The sequence below is a fragment of the Rana temporaria genome, chromosome 6 (assembly GCF_905171775.1).
Source record: "Rana temporaria chromosome 6, aRanTem1.1, whole genome shotgun sequence".
Taxonomy (NCBI): domain Eukaryota; kingdom Metazoa; phylum Chordata; class Amphibia; order Anura; family Ranidae; genus Rana; species Rana temporaria.
The window spans coordinates 157,632,511-157,653,029 of record NC_053494.1 but is presented as its reverse complement, the minus strand read 5'-3'; the positions used below and the strand labels follow the sequence as shown (position 1 = coordinate 157,653,029).

General features: G+C 40.2%; 1 protein-coding gene across 2 annotated transcripts in view; it reads right to left on the bottom strand.

Annotated features, from left to right (window-relative positions):
* CCDC141 (coiled-coil domain containing 141) overlaps positions 1-20,519 on the bottom strand; it is a 193,874-nt gene that overhangs the window by 44,187 nt on the left and 129,168 nt on the right. For both annotated transcript variants that reach the window (XM_040357655.1, XM_040357654.1), the window contains exons 9-16: positions 19,185-19,326; positions 15,889-16,008; positions 12,797-12,976; positions 10,742-10,903; positions 7,423-7,599; positions 5,522-5,647; positions 4,051-4,239; positions 864-1,022 (exon numbers count right to left, since the gene is read on the bottom strand). In XM_040357655.1, the coding sequence (XP_040213589.1) occupies positions 864-1,022; positions 4,051-4,239; positions 5,522-5,647; positions 7,423-7,599; positions 10,742-10,903; positions 12,797-12,976; positions 15,889-16,008; positions 19,185-19,326 (1,255 nt within the window). The remainder of the gene's footprint in view (positions 1-863; positions 1,023-4,050; positions 4,240-5,521; positions 5,648-7,422; positions 7,600-10,741; positions 10,904-12,796; positions 12,977-15,888; positions 16,009-19,184; positions 19,327-20,519) is intronic.

Below are 20,519 nucleotides of genomic sequence, written 5' to 3'. Positions count from 1 at the left end.
CTGCATGGACATTCCTTCCTTTCGGATATAAAGGTTAATGGCCAGGAATGTCCTGAGGATGCCTCAGGCATGGAAAGGGCTCAAGATGGTAAAGGGTTAAAGCCTCAAGCAGGTGGGTTGTTGTTCTGGAAGGGAAGAAGCGGAGCAGAGATTTGTGCTCTTGACGCCTTTACACAGCCATTCAAAAGCCCTCTTACAAGTGCATCATGTGTGAGTATAAGTACCTCCCGAGATCTCTTTCTGGGTTTTTTCTTAAAGACGTTGTAAAGCTTCATGTTTTTTCACCTTAATGCATCCTATGCATCAAGGTGAAAAAACACATTGCACTCTCTGCCCCCCCGAGCCCCCGTTTTACTCACCTGAGCCCCGAATCACAGTGGGCGCAATCCAACATTGCTTTTCCCCAGCTTTTGTGGGCTCTTCATTGCATGATTGATAGCAGCGCAGAAATTGGCTCCCGCTGCTGTCAATCAAATCAATGACACAGCGAGCCGGGGGCAGGGCCGGGTGATACACTTGGTGGCTATGGCCGCCGACTGTATCACACGGGAGTGCACCCACAAGCTAACCCCCTTGGGAGAGCGCTTCCCAGAGGTGGGTTAGCTCTTGAAGGGAGGAGCCGAGACAGCTGCCGAGGGACCACAGAAGACGAGGATCGGGGCCACTCGACCAAAACGAACTGCACAGTGGAGGTAAGTATGGTATATTTGTTATTTAAAAAAAAAATTAAACCTTTACAACCCCTTTAATATAACTATGTATTTAATAAATATATAACACCTAAGAGTAAAAAAAAATGACTTTTTTGTGGCATTCATTAACACAGTTCATGATTGCAGATTACTAAATATATTTTTACTTACAGAATGTTGTACTGTGGAAATGATCTGAGATCCCAAGTTAAGAAGAATTTTATATAGACTCTTTATATGCGCTCGTTGCTCCTGCTTTTTAATCAGCGGAATGTCATCATTAGTGTGAGCTGCTGTCATAGGTTCTATTTCTGTCTTCAAAATATTGATCTGTAGTTTAAAATAAAAACCAGAAAAAAGAATATGCTTCAATTTTTAGATTGGGTTTGACGATAGCCAAGACATATTTCCACTATCACTTTGCAGTTGCTAAGGTAATTTGGCTGTCTACAGATGTGGAAGGAATTGTGTCATGGAGCAGAAATACATGTCTCAGAATCTCCTGATGAAAGCAGCTGATTTGCAAGCTAAGGACTGTATACTATTTCCAGACAGTTTACCTGAACCTTATTAGCTAGGTTATTGCCCCAAATCTTAACTGTGGCCTGAAAGTCATAGACTGGCTTCTATTCATGTGTTAGAATGGCCCAGTCCAAGTCCAGACCTGAATCCAATAGAGAATCTGTGGCAAGACTTGAAAATTGCTGTTCACATATGCTCTCCATCCAATCTGACAGAGCTTGAGCTATTTTACAAAAAATCAGCAAAAATGTCACTCTCTATATGTGCAAAGCTGGTAGAGACATACCCAAAAAGACCATTGCAACCTTATTGTTGCAAAACATACTGATGGCATTGATTACCGAAGGATTTCTAAACTTCTAAATGTTTCAGTGAGCACTGTTGGGGCCACAATCCGGAAGGGGAAAGAACATCATTTTACCATAGCAAAATGAGTCCGACTACTGGCAGAAACACCCATAGAGATTAGCACCTCATCCCATAGATTATGTATACAAGGTAAAGGAGAAGAGAAGGGGACTTTTGCGCTGCACTACATATAATAATGAGAAACAGATACGAAAAAATAAAATTTAGACATATTTTTATGAAATTTAAGGTTAAAAAAGTAAACTTTGTAGTTGCAATCACAGTGTAGCTAAACAGTAGCTGGATGGGCGACAATTGCAAAGGTACAAGACTGTATCAATTCAATATACAGTTACACGTATAGGTCCCTATTTTTACTTTTTCATTGTTATCCTCAGTGATACATTCTTTCACTTTAACTCAGGCGCCCTCCACCCCATGCCCAATTTTTTTTTTAACAGAGAACCCCATGCCCAATTTACTCTGTTTTTAAATGAGTATATCTTTTTTCACTAGTTCATTAACAATCCTTTTACTTCATTATCCCTTTTATTCCCCTTTTTATTAATCTCATTAGTTTTTCCTCTTTTTGTATTATGCCTTCAGCCGGGTCATTATATGCCCTCTGTGTCAGATGCATTTATTATCTGTACACGGCTCCTGCTATTGTTATAATAAATGTATATGCTAATAACTCTCCAATGTATGTTTACTTATTTTACTTTTTCATTTTTGTTTAGTATCATGCAATTCTTCTGTTCTGCCCGTATGTCCCCTGATGAAGCAAATATGCGGAAAGGGACCTATACGTGTAACTGTATATTGCATTGTTCCAGTCTTGTACCTTTGTAATTGTCGACCATCCAGCTACTGTTTAGCTACACTGTGATTGCCACTACAAAGTTGACTTTTTTAACCTTAAATTTCAAAAAAAATTGTCCAATTTTTTTTTTTTGTATCTGTTTCTCATTATCATATGTAGTGCACCGCAAAAGTCCCCTTCTCTTCTCCTTTACCTTGTATACATAATTTTACCATAAACTGGCCACGACCCGGTGCTCCTCGCAAGATTTCTGGCAGAGGGGTGAAAAGAATTATCAGAAGAGTTGTCCAAAAGCCAAGGACCACTTGTGAAGAGCTTCAAAAAAGACCTGGAATTAGCAGGTACAATTGTTTCAAAGAAAAAAATAGGTAATGCACTCAACCGCCATGGCCTGTATACACGCTAACCACACAAGCCTCCATTGCTGAAGAAAAAGCATGTTATATAGCTATTTTAAAGTTTACTCTGAAATACTGGGAGAATATAGTCCAAATTTAAATCTTTGGATGCCATAATACACACTATGTTTGGAGGTTCAATGGCATTGCACATCACCCCAAAAACACCATACCAACAGTGAAATTTGGAGGTGGGAACATCATGGTTTTGGACTGTTTTTCAGCATACGGTACTGGCAAACTTCATATCGTTGAAGGAAGGGTGAATGGAAAAATGTACTAAGACATTCTTGATAAAAATCTGCTGCCATCTACCCGGATGAAGATTAAAGGGGGGGGACATTGCAGCAAGACAATTAACCAAAACACAAAGCCAAGGAAGCTCTTAATTGTTTTCAAAGAAAGAAAATGAAGCTGCTAGAATGGCCCAGTCTTTCACCTGACTTGAATGCAATAAAAAATCTATGGAAAGAACCAACGATTAGAGTTCATAGACGAGGCCCACAGAACCTTCACAATTTGAAGACTGTGTAGAAGAACGGGATAAAATCACACCTGATCAATGTATGCGACTAGTTTCTCCATACAGGAGGCATCTTGAAGCTGTCATTACCAACAAAGGATTTTGTAGGAAGTATTAAAAAAAAATCAGTTAGCGCGTTTAATACTTTTTCCCTGTGTCATTCCATTTTATTACACATAACTTTATATAAAATAACTGAACTTATTTGTTTTGGTATCTTTGTATGCATGGTTTGTTACCAACATGTAGTGAAAATTCCATGTCAACAGCACCTTTAGAAATGTATTTACCTAGAAATATGGTGACGTGTTCAATACCTATTTTACCCGCTGTATATATAGTACATTCACATCAGTCCTGCCCTCAAGGAGCTCTAAGGTCCCTAACTCACATTCATACATATACTAGGGCCAATATAGACAGCAGCCAATTAACTTACCAGCGTGTCTTTGATAGAAGGAAACCCACACAGGGACAGGGAGAACATGCAAACTCCAGGCGGGTAGTGTCATGGTTTGGATTTGAACCAGTGACCCTAGGGCTGCTAGATAGAAGTGCTAATCACTTAGCCACTGTACTGCCTGTAATATATTATTTTGATATATTTTAATTTACCTATACAGATCTGTTGTCTCTTAGTAAGACACTACACTGTGTGACAGGTGACGTAATGCACAGCTGTAACCAGCATTGTCCCAAACGTGCATACAGACCATGGAGCATTTTGATATGCAGTCTACTCACCTCTGTTTTCATCTCATAAAATGTCACAATTTTGATAAAAATCTCTTCATATTCCTTAATACTGTCCTTTAGTCTGTGGTGATACTGGACAAGTTCATTCATCTTGCCTGTTTTTTCATTGATTTGTGATCCTTCTCGAGTAAGAAGTTCTGAGATCTTTACTGCTTGTTCCATTTCATCATTTAGTTTCTGTCAAGATGTGTAAAGATTTTAGGTAAGACATAGAGACATAATTTGGCGTATTCAAAAAGGTGGGGGTGGTGTGGAAAGTGCTAGATCAAAACCAACTGATAGGAAACACTCATTCATTCTGTTATTCATGAACATTATATATGTATATCTATATATGTATCGAGCTTTGTGTTGTATAGTGAGTTTTTTTTACAGTATCATATATTTTAGGGAGCACCACATAATTATTGATAGTGGTTTACCTGACCTTGCGGAAATGCATGTAGATGTGAGCACCCTTCATTTTCACTTTAAGATATTTATAGAAAATCACATTATTTATTATATATTTATCATTTATTCATTTTATAAATAGATGGGGCAGACGTTTCACTGGTTTTCATAAAATAAACCAATGCATATAGAATTATGTTATAAGAGTCCAATCAATATACAGTTTATGAATTCCCCCCCAAAAAGAATGTACTGTAATCTTCACATCCAATCCACCATGAACATCCATCATATTGATATAAAGGATACCACAGCCCTGAGGCAAAAGATGGCTTCTCAGCTCAAATAAAACCATTTTACTATATGGTCAAGAACATATAGTTCTTTAGGGTTCTGGAGTAACGTTAATTTGTCTCATAACAGGGAATCGTGAAACCTCCACAAGTAGGGAGAATCATAACCCACCATCACCAACACACAGAATGGCCGTTCACTTTAAAAACATGGACTTTTACTTATAAAGGTCAAAACATGTGTGTTCCTGTTTAACAACCAAGATCAGCTACACGTGACAAGCTCACTGTTCAGGTTCCACTTCTTCTTTAGGACCAACTGAAAAGGTGGATCTTTAATTATAAAGGTCAAAACACGTGTGTTCACATTTAACAACCGGGATAAGCTCTAGGCTGTTCAATTGAAGGGCTTTTTGTCTTTAATGTGAAACTCAGGCTTAAATCAACGCCCCATGTACAGCCTGGGCCTAGAATTTAAAAGGCTCCACACGGATACAATAAATGATTGATAAATTCACATGAGTACATACAGGTACCATAAGATGTCTGCACTTCAGCACTGCTACGTTAGCAATGCTTAGGCTAGGCCAGGTTAACTTTATGGCATGCTATCCCTACTGGTGTTCTGTTACTTCCGAGCAGATGTTATTCCTATCAATCAAACATACAATATTTATCAATTGGATATAATCAGTGTCCCAACCAAGAAAAGTTAGAAAGGGTTTGTTCAATGAAGTTATATTCATATTTAGACAAATTGTCATGCAGCTCACCTGAAACTTTGTCTTAATATTATTCAAATTCTCCTGTGCATTTAAGATATTTTGGATATCATTTCCTAAACTCAGTGAAGACAAAGGTTGTAGATCATTTTCCAGTTCTTGTAGTTTGCCACTTGCCTATAAAAAAAAGTTAATCACCTTTACATTTACATATCAAATGTCTTATATTTTTAGTGTCAAATGATTGTTTCACAGAACCTTCTTGAAACCACCCCACCCTAATTTATATAACAAGCAATATATAATGCCTAATGCCGCGTACACACGATCGGGCTTTTGCCTGGCCAAATCACATCCGAATTCCATTGAAAAAATATAGAACATGCTATATATCTAAACTCCGATGGAATTAGTCGGAATTTCCGATGAAAAAACTCAGATGGGGCTACACACGATCGGAAAATCCGATGGAAAAATTCCATCTGACGTTTTCCATCGGAAATTCCCATCGTGTGTACGGGGCATAAAGCAAATTGGTTGTTCACTTTGCAAAGGAAGTTTCCCTTAGCTTAGTGAATGTGGTAAAAATTCACTCTGCAAAGAATGCCCAATTCTGTGCAATGGAAATAAAAAAATATATATATTTGCCTGCATATGATTGAATGGTGGAAGTCAGTAGAGCTTTACCTCATTCAATAAGCTAAACTGGAAATTCCCATACAAAGACAGAATATTGTTCTTTAGTAAATCTACCTCATAGTGTTTAACCACTTCCAGACCGCCGCATGTACATTTACGTCGGCAGAATGGCACGGACAGGCACATCAACGTACCTGTACGCGCCTGCCTAGACGTGGGTCAGGGGCCCGATTGGGACCCCCCCCCCCATACATGCGGCAGTTCCCGTGGCTTCAGGAGCGATCCAGGGCGAGGGCGCGTCTATTCGTTTCTAGCCGCCCCCTCGCGATCGCTCCCCGGAGCTGAAGAACGGGGAGAGCTGTATGTAAACACGGCTTCCCCGTGCTTCACTGTGGCGGCTGCATCGATCGAGTTATCCCTTTTATAGGGAGATTCGATCGATGATGTCAGACCTACAGCCACACCCCCCTACAGTTGTAAACACAAACTAGGTGAACCCTAACTCCTACAGCGCCCCCTGTGGTTAACTCCCAAACTGCAACTGTCATTTTCACAATAAACAATGCAATTTAAATGCATTTTTTGCTGTGAAAATGACAATGGTCCCAAAAATGTGTCAAATATGTCCGAAGTGTCCGCCATAATGTCGCAGTCACGAAAAAAATCGATGATCGCCGCCATTAGTAGTAAAAAAAAAAAAAATGATAAAACTATCCCCTATTTTGTAAATGCTATAAATTTTGCGCAAACCAATCGATAAACGCTTATTGCGATTTTTTTTACCAAAAATAGGTAGAAGAATACGTATCGGCCTAAACTGAGGAAAAAAAATGTTATATATGTTTTTGGGGGATATTTATTATAGCAAAAAAAAAAATATTGAATTTTTTTCAAAATTGTCGCTCTATTTTTGTTTATAGCGCAAAAAATAAAAACCGCAGAGGTGATCAAATACCACCAAAAGAAAGCTCTATTTGTGGGGAAAAAAGGGCGCCAATTTTGTTTGGGAGCCATGTCGCACGACCGCGCAATTGTCTGTTAAAGCGACGCAGTGCCGAATTGTAAAAACCCCTTGGGTCATTTAGCAGCATATTGGTCCGGTCCTTAAGTGGTTAATAAAAATTTACACAAATTTGTTGCTAGGTGTTAATATACTTTACACACTGATTTTTTGCTATGTGTTAATATACTTTACGCATAGGTACCTCATGCTACTAATAGTTAAAAATGTGCAGAAGTAGCAGAAGTTTACGTTTCCCTTTAGTTAACTTGCATATGAACGTTTATACATAAAATATAACCTAAATGTATACCAATCTTAGCTGATCCTTAATTGTTTTCCATGTCTGCTTGGAGGAATTTTCTTGATTGACATGCTGTTGCCACACTGACCACAGATTTGTTATCTCAGTCTTTTCCTTATTCAGATTAGCCATCGTGTCCTCCACAGTCTGCACGTGTTTATCCTTCAAGATTCTGTCCTTGTTCATCTGAAATAAAAATTGTTCTGAAACTATTCATTGACTGAATGATAATAGTGATTTATAATTGTAACTTCCTTTGATCATGTTCTTACATAAAAGTCTCACATTGGTAATATTTATCTTAAAAAAAAATGCATCAAATGTAAAAGGACTTTACCAAGATGTATGTAGTTTATATCTATTTATGTATGTCTAATGTTTGAACTGTTTCAGACACTAATATCTAGATTCAGAGATAGTTAGGCCGGCGTATCAGTAGATACGCCGACCTAACTCGGAATCTGCGCCGTCCTAAGTTTAAGTGTATTCTCAAACTGAGATACACTTAAACCTAGCTAAGATACGATGGCGCAGGGTGCAATATTTAGGCTGGCCGCTAGGTGGCGCTTCCCTTGAGTTTGGCGTAGAATATGTAAATGACTAGATACGCCTATTCACGAACGTACATGCGCCCGTCGCAGTAAAGATACGCCGTTTACGTAAGGCGTTTTCAGGCGTAAAGTTATTCCATCAAATAGCTGGACTAGTCAATGTTAAGTATGGCCGTCGTTCCCGCGTCGAAATGTGAAAATTTGACGTCGTTTTGCGTAAGTCGTCCGTGAATAGGGCTGGACGTAATTTACGTTCACGTCGAAACAAATACGTCCTTGCGGCGTACTTTGGAGCAATGCACACTGGGATATGTACACGGACGGCGCACACCACATTAACATAAAACACGCCCCCGCATCCTAATTTGAATTAGGCGCGCTTATGCCGGCCCTATTTATGCCGCCGTAAGTTAGGAGGCAAGTACTTTGTGAATACAGTACTTGCCTCTCTGACTTAAGGCGGCGTAGCGTAAATACGATACGCTACGCCGCATTAAAGTTGCGGCGGCGTCTGTGAATCTAGCTAGAGGTAAAGAAACTTATACTGAAATATAATGAGGTTTTTATTTGCTGAACTTTTCTGAAAATGCAAGCTGCCTGGTTGTTTTCCTTAACTACTTCAATACAGGAAACTCCGCTCCCCTCCCCATCCTCTCTTCTCTGATCCTCCCCTTCTTCCACAGTCCCCAATCTATCTGCAGAGCCTTGGAGGTAACTTGCACATGCTCAGTTTGGAGAGATTTATTTTTCTTGGGAAGGTGCATGTGATCAGCACAGGGCCAATCAGCACTGTCTGGCTAGAGGGCCAGGGGTCCTGCAGCCTCGAAGGACAGTCAGGCCCCGTACACACGACCAGTTTCCTCGGCAGAATTCAGCTTCCGACCGAGTTTCTGGCTGAATTCTGCCGAGGAAACTGGTCGTGTGTACACTTTCAGCCGAGGAAGCCGACGAGGAGCTCGACGAGGAAATAGAGAACATGTTCTCTATTTCCTCGTTGTTCTATGGGAGCTCTCGTCCCGCCGAGCTCCTCGGCGGCTTCAGGGCTGAACTGGCCGAGGAACTCGATGTGTTTGGCACGTCGAGTTCCTCGGCCGTGTTTACGAGGCTTCAGAGTAGAATGAAAACTCCTCCTAAAAGCTTTAACCAGACACTGATAGAATTCATAAGACTGTTATATACTGCTGATGAGAAAATGTATTTAGCAGTTTATATTTGCTAAAATAATTGCATTTCCATGTTCTGTGTACTGTGGGAGACCACATATAGTGAATGCAGGGACCTGGGTTTAGTAAAACTTTAACTTCTGACATCCATTATTTTTTGGTCACTGGCTCCCAATATGAATGTAACTAGTGAAGTCAAAACTACCAATTTGCGTGTTTTTTTGGGGTTCAGTGACAGTGAAAGATATGGCGATATAGACTGCCAAGGAGGTAGTATTTTCAGAATAGGGTCAGCAATGGCAGAGCCTATTTTTTCTCAGTCCCGGGAGTTAAAACACATCCACATGAGGGAGCTGCGGTGGCTCAACGCGATTGGCACTGGGCTGATAAGCAATTCACCTCTGCAGCTAGGCGTTCGGATCCCAGTCTCGGCTACATGTGAATTGAGTTTGGTGGTCTCAGCCTGGCTCCCGGTGGGTGTGCTATGCGAGGTAAGCCTGCGCTTAGTACACCCACCCCCCTCCCACAAAAACCACCACACTTACACACACTTAAAATTGGGTTAACATGCACACACTTTGACCACGTGGTTTCTAAAAAAGAGAGGCGAAGGACTAACAGGGCTGGTTGAGCGGGCTAGATCCTCTTACTCTCTTATAGGGAGTCCCTCTGCCCCGTTGGGCTTCAAAGCGGAGCAGGTAGGGCAGGCTGTGTGGGAGGACCCCCTCACACACCCGCCATTGCCACCCGGGGCATGGAGAAAGGTGGCAGATTGCCTCTGGGGGAGGTCTGCCTACTCCCAACTCCTGCAGTCCGGCTCCTCTCTCGAGTTCACGCACAAATTACACTTTAAAAAAAAAAAACACATCCACATTTTGCTCCTGGTCATTCAGTGACATTTAGGGGTTGATTTATGAAGCAGTTGTGAGGCCTTACCATGGCAAGACTGCCGATGTAAACAAATGAGTATTTATAAAATACAGCTATGTGTTTCATAAATGTGCTTATCACCATTCTGGCTTCATGACTATGCTGCACTGTAGTGCTAATAAAGGGGAAAGAGAGTCAAAAATATGATCTAGGAAGATTATGGGACTGGCTGTTCTCCAATTACTTGGTGCATTATGCAGGCTCAATACTACAGCCTACAATTAGAAATGGGCTAGAAATGCAAGTTACTTTATTGGGTAATGCTGTGTAGTATAATGGAGAGTGGACAGCAGTGTATACTCTGTATATGGCCCCTTAGTCATCTTTGCTATGATCAGAATTCACCAAGGTAAAGCAATGCAAAAGAGCAACATTCAGAGATTTACAAGTTACTGGGTGCATAAGCATCAAGTTATGTAATGGGTGCAGCATGATGAACCCATTACACTCCATCATCATATCATCCCTTTTTCAAGGATGTGCTCTTGCTTTACAACATACTAAATATGGTATGTGCTACAATAGGCCTTTATAATATAAAGTATGCTGTATATGCCTTATTTTGCTTCATTAACAGCATAACAATTTGTAGTGATCCACTGAACTTTACAGACTTTTAAACAAGTTTATACCTACTTTTACCTTATAATTTAAAATGTTATGTTAATGTATAGTCAATCTCACCATTTTTATGATATTCAGACAGTTCTGTCCCATGTCTTGGACTGAAAAAAGCTCATCAAGCACACTCTGTATCTGTGATTCAGCTGTTTCCAGCATGGTCGCTGCCTCTACTTCTGGATCAGGCGTGCAAAATGTCTTTAGATTCTGGATGTGCGATTCCAACTTTACATAAACACAAAATAACATTTTATTGGCAATATAATCAACAAAATTAAACTTTGGCCAATAACACCAAGATAACCTAAATACAAAGGATTTTGAGACAGTTACCTTTCAAATGCCACAGTTAAAGCGGAAGTAAACCCATCCATAAAAGAGTTTTATTTCCGGCATGTGCCGAAAAATGTAACACTCCCATTGGTTGTGCTCTCAAGTCTCAACCAAACTGTCAAACCTGCAAACCATCCAATGGCTGGTGTCATAACTGATCACATGTGCAGCATCATGGCAGTTGTACATTAAACAAAGGGAAAGATGGCAGCTTCCTTGGCTGTAAAACGATAGGGGGTTTACTTACACTTTAAAGTATCGAAAACTCTTACTAAAGTATGTATGCCAATTTTTTTTAATCTGAGCAGACTGCAGGGGCATCTCTAGGGTCCTAATAGACCAAGGGCACCTCTGGGTACATAGATTGAAATGTTGAGGGTAGGGTTGCCACCTCATCCCTTTAAAACAGAACACATATTAATTACACAGGTTCTGGGGCTAATTTAATGTCCATAGGGCACCAAGTGTGTTTAATTAGCACCTTAATCAGCCAGAGAACCTGTGTAATTAATATGTGTTCTGTTTTAAAGGGATGAGGTGGCAACCCTAGTTGAGGGGCTGGTGAGATACCATGATGACCACTTTGGATTAAATCTAAGATTAATAAAATCTTTTAACTGAACAAAAAGGAATGAGTCTAATAAATATGACTACAAAATAAATAATGGATGGATTGAAAAGTAGATTATACAATGTTCCAAAACTATATATTGCATATGATTCAACATTTCTTTATAGGAATGAGCACCCCAGGCACTTAGTATGCGACCTGGGGCACATGCTTTGGGTGTCAGGGTCTGGCAGACTGTAAGAGCTAAACTTAGAGAAAGGAATAGTAAAGCATATCACATTCATGTTTAGAACTACTTAAGCTGGAAGCACTTTCTAAAAAAGTAATGAACATATATGATCATCTTCAATGATACAAAAAACAAGGGGCCAGATTCAGGTAGAATTCCGGCGGCGTAACGTATTGCATTTACGTTACACCGCCGCAAGTTTTACGGGCAAGTGCTTGAATCACAAAGCACTTGCCGGTAAACTTGCGGCGGCGTAGCGTAAATCCGTGCGGCGCAAGCCCGCCTAATTCAAATGGGGCGTGTATCATTTAAATTAGGCACGTTCCCGCGCCAAACGTACTGCGCATGCTCCGTTTTGAAATTTCCCGCCGTGCTTTGCGCGAAATGACGTCGCATCGACGTCATTTTTTGAACGGCAACGTGCGTTACGTCCTTTCCTATTCACGGTCGGCTTACGCAAAAAAAAAAAAAAAATTTAAATTCGACGCAGGAACGACGGCCATACTTTAACATGGCAAGTCTAAATATAAGCCAAGAAATAGCAGCTGTAACTATACGCCGGGAAAAGCTGACTAGCGACGACGTAAGAGAATGCGACGACCACGCGGCACCCAGCGGGCGCCGAAGTATTACACCTACGATCCGAAGGCATACGAAGCCGTATGCCTGTCGGATCAAAGCCAGAAGCCGTCGTATCTTGGTTTGAGAATTCAAACTAAAGATACGACGCGGCAAATTTGAAAGTACGCCGGAGTATCAGCAGATACTCCGGCGTACTTCTTCTGTGAATCTGGCCCAAGGATTTTAATATGTTAAACAACATTGATAAGATGGTTTGCATAAAGTTATGATTTTATGTGTATCTTAAAGCACTATACATTTTCTATAAAGCTTTAGATATGTCTCCTTGTTTAATTCAAGTAAGAAATTCTGTGACTTTTAGTACAATTCTTTGCACATCGGACCCTTAAAAAGCATATTTTACCTGTTTGGAAGACTTCAAAAATGTTACATAGACATTTATAACCTCCAGTTTCTCCTCAATACTCTGATCCAGAGCTTTTAGTTTCTCATCCAAAATCCGAGAGTTGCTGGCAAACGCTTCACTCCCAGATGGCACTGTCTGTATAAGCTGGGAGGCAGACTCCATATATTGTGATGCTTCCTATTTCACACACAATGCAATAAAAATGGACAGGCCAGTTTAGAGCACAACTTCAGGTGAATATTTAAAATATGCTTTAGGTCTCATATACTTATTAAATACAAGCAGTCAAAAAAACAGATCAGTTACTGTAATTGTTTGGAATATATATTTTATTAAGGTTAAAATTAAGCTTGTAGTGAGAGTGTCTGCTCTGTAAGATGATTTGTAGGAAGGAGTACCCCAGGAATTGTGCGTCCAAGGGAAAGGAGTACCAGGATGTTAAAGAAATAACACAATGTAAAAAAAGATACTACATTTTCTGAGTCATCTTTTGAATCTTTTGAAAATTTTGTATCGTTTTTACATTGTGTTATTTCTTTAAAGTCCTGGTACTCCTTTCCCTTGCCCGCACAATCCCTGTGGCACTCCTTCCTACAAATTTCTTCATTTTGGGATGTGGCAAGGGTTTAGAGGACTCACTGTTACGTAATCTCTCCTCTTTCTAATATTTGCTCTGTAAGATGATGGGAGGTAAAGGGAAATACTTTTGTGGTCTTGTATGTGACATCAGGATGAGGTATTACCAGTGTGGGGATCTCCTCTAGCAGTCCAATGAGCAAGCAGAGGGCAGTAACACAGAGGGGTGGATTTATTAAAGCTAAATGGACTGTGCACTTTGTAAAGTGCAATTGCACTCTGTAAGTGCAGTTGCTCCAGAATTTAGTAAAGGAGGTAAAGCTCCATTTTGTAAAGAACACCCAATCACATGCCAGGAAAAAAAAAAACATAATTTGTGCTTGAACATGATTGGATAATGTAAGTCAGCAGATCTTCTGCTTATTTACTAAGCTCTGGCGCAACTGCACTTGCAGAGTGCAACTACTTTTTTGCAAAGTGCACAGTCTATTTGCCTTTAGTAAACCAACCCCGGAGTCTGTATAGCTGCAGGGTCTAAAAAGTGTTGTTACCAGCCTTATGATGCAATGGGGTTGACTTAATAAAATATCATGCAACTCTGCATAGAAACCATTCAGCTTCCAGGTTTTTTTTTTCTAACAAAGCTTAATTGGACAAGCTGAAATTGGAAGTTCATTGGCTATCATGCACAGTTGCACCAGATTTTGCAAATGTTTGGCAAATTAAAAAAAAAGACACATTTTGACGTTGTTCTCAGGCAATGCAAATGTGATAAAAGGCAAAAGAGTGACCCATTACAACAGTCTGACCTGTAAGTCACTGCTTGTACATTCTTTTTCTTTAAATTTGCATCAGAGTCACACACATTCCAATGCCATGGTTTCCTTATACAGTTGATGTGTCTTGTCACTTGTAAAAATATAACAACCATTCTTATTAAGCAGGTTTGCAGCTACAGTATGCAATGAGAATGGCCAAAGGTGTTTTCTACATCCTCTATAATGTTAATGTAACAGCTGTTGTCCAAAGCAGATTCATCTGTAGAAGAAAGTCCTTGGCAGTATTTTTGCAGTTGTGTACCCCACCCCTTCTCTAATGACTGTTCTCAGCCAAGTGGCTGGCTTATCACCAACAGAAAATGTAGGCGTAGCTGTTTAGAAACAATTTGTCTGTGTTTGCATTCGTCATTTTTGATGTAGCAGTTCACATTTGTACATAACTTATCTTTCATAATTTTGTTACAGTCTTGAAGCAGATCTTCAACTTTTTTAAAAGCTACCCCCCAAACCTTCACCTGTACATGTATGTCTTAAACCAGTCCTCTAACCTTCACGTCTTCTAGGCTTACACTTGCACAAACACATTATATATATATATATATATATATATATATATATATATATATATATATATATATATATATAGACAGATAGATAGACATAAAGATATATATATATATAGATATATATAGATATAGATATAGATATATATATATATATATATATATATATATATATATATATAGATATATATATACAGAGATACCAGACCTCTAACCTTCACGTCTTCTAGGCTTACACTTGCACAAGCACATTATATATATATATATATATATATATATATATATAGATATAGATATAGATATATATACAGATATATATATATATATATATATAGATAGATAGATATATATATATATATATATATATATATATATATAGATAGATAGATAGATATAGATATTTATAGGTATATATCTATATATCTATATAGATATATACTGTATATAATTTTTTTCTTTTCTCCAAGGGCTTTTCTGACTGCCTCGGTGACATTGCTGGTCCTCTCTCTTCTGGCAGTGGGCAGTTCTCACTACTGCACTAAATGTTCCTTATGTAATAATATGAGTGACATTCTGTGTGGTGCTACTCTAAGCCCACAGTCCAGACTTCCATGATAGCCTGGGCACAGTGGAAATGGGGTGCATGACATGAATAAATGGTGAGAGCTTTCTGTGGGTGACATTGCTACAATTAAGGTGAGTATTGTAACACAATCTACTTTGTTTTGCTGTTGTTGGGCTACAGTATGTACTTTTTTTCTACAAAACTAGAGTTCCATCCTAAATATAAAGATTTGTAGATTAATAACTAGGGGGAGTCTGTTTTTTTTCTCAGCCTTCAACCTCAGTTGAGATAAGATACAAGGCATACAAGGAGTGCAATGTTTTTTTTTTTTAAAAAAGGGTTGGCTGACTAATAGATCTACATGTTGTGAAGAAACAGTAAAGGCCAACTGTTGTGTAGCTCTGTTTTGAGAAGGCAAATGGCCCTATGTACATACAATATAATTAGTAGCTACACATAGACACAAAGGTTTTTTGGTATACTGTATATTTAAAAAGCATTGAAAAGTTTATACATTCCCTTTAACACATTAGTAAAATGATATCATGTTTGGCATACTGTAAGATTAATGGGAAATATAGATGTAGTCAGCAAGTGATGAATCACCTTGGTTTGTCTAGCCAATTCACCAAGTTTGTTCTGTACTTCCTCACATTCATTGATGCTCCAGCCAGGATCACTGTGTCTTTCCAGATCAGAGTCTATATTCTGGATCCATATTGATGTCTGTGATATAAGAAGGTACATTTTTTCGGACATGAGCATAAACACCACAATCTATCCATTTATTCTTCTGCTATGGCTAATCAAGGAGCAACAGTATGTAAAATCAATAAAATGGTAGAGCTATCAAAGAAACATAGGGCCAGATCCACAGCCCCGCAGAGCAACGTAACTTAACAGATTTAAGTTACACTGCCGCAAATTTCCTAAGTTAGGTATCGATCCACAACACACTTACCTGGAAATTTGCGGCGGTGTAACTCAAATCCGTCCGGGGCAGGGCGTTCCTAATCTAATGGGGCAAGTCCCATTTAAATTAGGCGCGCTCCCGCACCGGACGTACTGCGCATGCTTGTGACGCAAATTTCCCGACGTGCTTTGCACGACGTGACGTCATTTTTTGATCGGCGCGTGGCGTATTTCCGTATTCCCGTACGGCTTACGCAATCGACGTAAAATTTAAAAATTCAACGCGGGAAGGACGGCCATACTTTACACAGCAGTACGCCTGCTGTGTAAAATTAGGGCTGCTTTACAAAAGTGTAACTAAGCGACGGGAAACTAACGTAGCGGCGACGTAGCAAACGCGAAAAAGCTTTGAGGATCGACGTAACTCCTCATTAGCATACCCGACGCGTAATTTCGACGATGAATGCCCCCAGCGGCGGTCGCGGTACTGCATCTTAAGATCCGGCAGTGTAAAACTATTACACCTCTTCTGTCTATCTCTTGGAAACTGATTCTGTGGATCAGTTCCAAAGATAGAAACAGGTATACGCAGGCGGAACAGCAGATCCGCCTGCGTATCTCTTTTGAGGATCTGGCCCATAGTAACTGTTCCAAAGTCTTATGGACCTTTCAAAGGAGACTTTACAGCCTAACTCCAAACATTTTTCATTTATTTATACATTTTTGTTGGGAAAAGTAAGGCCTCATTTACATGGGGTGAGTACATCCATGCCCCGTGCAGGGCTGTTTTTTTACTGGCACGGAGATGCACAGATGTTGTGTGCATCCCTATATTGGCTGTCCCATAGCTTATCTTCTGGGATGCAGCTGTTGCATGCACACACCTATTGCTCCGATTGTGACATCTGTGCAGGTGGGGGGTGCAAGTTCGGGGACAGGCACCCACATGGATGTCCTATTGGGACACAGCGTCTGTGTCTGTACAGCCACTGAGTCTCAGAAGACATATTTGGAACTGCCCCATGTGGCCGTGGCTTTATACTTTCTGTCAGGTTTTTATTTCTGTCTGTGACCCCTACTGGAGAGATTTCTCTTCACTTACCGAACCTTCTGATGTCTGTACAATAAATAGAAGGTGTGGTTGTCACCAGGGAAGGGAAGCACACAGCAATAAAGATATTACAGAGGATATTTACTCATTACAGTTTGATAACAATTAATGTTCTTTAACAAAAGAACACATTCCATATAATTAATTATGCTACCAACATTAATGTTTACTATAAGTTGCCTTCAGCATTTTTTTTAAGCCAAAAGCAGTCACTTTCTTATTGAAACTCTCTCCCTCTCCTTGGTCTCAAAAACTATATATCACTTTTTGCAATTCAAATGTGTGTATTTCCAGCCCTGATTGTATGTCTTGGCTCAGCTACAGAAGAAGGCTGACAGAAGCTTTAAAGTTCTGATGTTTACAGGCTGTTGCTGCCTAATGAGAAATGAGAGAATATCAGGGAGATAAGATAAGACACTATCCTTGTAAATGTAACTCTGTTGTGTCTCCCCGGCAGCAGAGCTTGTTCTGTCATATCTCCTGCTTTTCTTTTCTTCCTCCCTAATCTGTGTTCCCTCAGCACAGTCTGTGCCATTCCTGGTGCTCCCCCCCCCATAGCAGTAAACATTTAAGTTGCCTTTATTCAGAGACCCTGTCACGTGCAAGTTAAAACTGTGCACCAGGCAGCCATGCAGTTGACCTTGGCACTCCACATATAACTCAGTTATAATTTATTTTGGCACCTGGCCAGTTCGATGCAATAAATGGATCTACTGAAATGGGAAGTAGGCTTGTTGGAAAAAAAACAACATACATGTGTGTTTAATGATACAAAACACAGTCCAGGTGTGAGCTCACTAAAAAGGTCATGTAATGTTAGGTCAGCTATGAATAAGGGCAGAATAAGTGTGAAATGCTGTTGTATTGTGTTTTCCCTTACTGTATTTTTAGTGATGTGATTTTATTGAAGATTCTACAATAATGGTGATTTTAGACGTGCAGCTCACCAAAATTGTTTTATTTTTTCTTGTGAAGACTGCTATTAGCTGGGCCGGCACACAGAGGCGGCTCTTTAATTAGGCAAATTAGGTGGTGGCCTAAGGCCTCGCACTCACAGGGGCCTCACGGCCCCCTATCTTACCCAATGCACCCAGGAACCTTAACGCTGCTGTGCTCAGGCAGCGTTAGGAGCCCTGACTCAGGAGAGGGGCTGCCAGCATCCCTAACAACCAGTGAATATCGGTGACACCACCCCTTGTGATGTCAATGATCCAGCATGCCCTCAGTCAATGACGTCAAAAGGGGACGGGTTCACCAGGTGTCATAACCAGGTCGCCATAGTTATTAAAAAGCAGGATCTGGGGGCCGCCTTATTAAAAGGGTCTTCCAGATTCTGATAAGCCCCCTGCCCGCAGACCCCCACAACCACCGGCCATGGTTGTGAGGAAGAGGCTCTTGTCCTTGAATTATTTTTCACATCATGGGTGTGATTGGGGCCCCATGTCAAGTTTTGCCTAAGGCCTCACAAAGCCTAGAGCTGCCTCTGCCGGCACATATTAGTGTGTTAGCAATAGTAGATCAGTGGACCAACCTGGAATGGTGCTTGTTTTTTTCTACTCATGTATTGTTAGGTCAAGCTACCTTTTCATTATGAGCTGCATTATTACCTGAGCAGAGAATATTGCAGTTCAGAAATTCCATTCACTGATGCATGACTATTGTGTGATGTTACATTGAGTGCTATTTTTTGTCTGAAGCATAAAGAACCAGAATTCTTTCCAAGGCTTATATAATTTCATTCTAAAGACCTCAAAATATGGAGCATTCCAATTTTTTTTAATATTGCACCCTCAAGAACAAAGAAACTAGCAAAAAAAAAATTTCACTTTTCCACAGTCCGCAAAATTAGGTGACCCCGAGCCAAAATATTATATTTTACCTTTATAAGCTGATCCTGTAATGACGCCATTATCTCCTGTTGCTTGAGAGAATTTTCCATAGATGTTGGGCTCTGGCAGGTTAGCTGATCTACTCTTTTCTGAAGGTATCCAATCATTTCCTGAATTCCATTCATCCCTGGGCTAAATATGAACCAACAGCTGTTAGCGCCTTCAATGCTTTGGGAAATAGCCAAGATGATACACAGGAGACTGGAATAACATGTCTGCTTTACACCGAAGAGGCAACTCTAGGAACTACAGTCACAAAGATCAGATAACATGCTGAATGCTTAAAGATGGTTTAACTATTAAAGTTTTTATTGCTGGAGAAAAGACAATTAGCATTTAGGAGAAGGAGAATTGTTGCCTATAGTGAACTACCAGAATTCTCACAGGCATTAATTCTTCCTTTGGTTTTCTCCAGTTTTAGACCAGTCATCTTGGGCCAGATCCACATAGATGTAGAACGGCGCAGCGTATCAGAGATACACTACGCCGCCGTACCTTACCTGGCGCATTTTCGAATCCTCAGCGAGTTCGCACCGTAATTTACGGCGGCGTAGTGTATTTCTGTCGGCGGATTTGAAATTGGGCCGGTTGGGGGCGGGTTTCATTTAAATGAAGCGCGTCCCCGCGCCGAAAGAACTGCGCATGCGTCGTCCCAAAATTTCCCGAACTGCATTGCGCTAACTGCTCATTTTTTTAACTTAGACGTGAGTTACGTCCATCCCTATTCACGGACGACTTACGCAAAAAAATAAAAAATCTAATTTCGCCGCGGGAACGACGGCCATACTTAACATGGCAAGTCTACCTATACGCCGCAAAATACCAGTTTTAACTATACGCCAAAAAAAGCCGACTACAGACGACATTCGAAAATGCGACGGCCGTGCGTACGTTCGTGGATCGTCGTAAATCGCTAATTTGCATACCCAACACGGAAGACGCCACCCAGCGGACGCCGGAGTATTGCATCTTAGATCCGAAGGCGTACGAAGACATACACCTGTCGGATCTAACCCAGAAGCCGTCGTATCTTGTTTTGAGGATTCAAAACAACGATACGACGCGGGAAATTTGAAAGTACACCGGCGTATCAGTAGATACGCCGGCGTACTTCGTCTGTGGATCTGGCCCCTTGTGTTTAACTCTTTATTTTAAGATTTATAATATTAAATAAAATTATAGTTCACAGATCAAAGCATTGGTTAATTCTGCCTTAATATTTTATAGTGGTAATAATTATTAATTATGTACAAAAAAAAAGTCAAATGGGGAATGAAAAATAGATCTGAACTATTACAGAGTTAAATGAAGGCCTTTGACTTAAA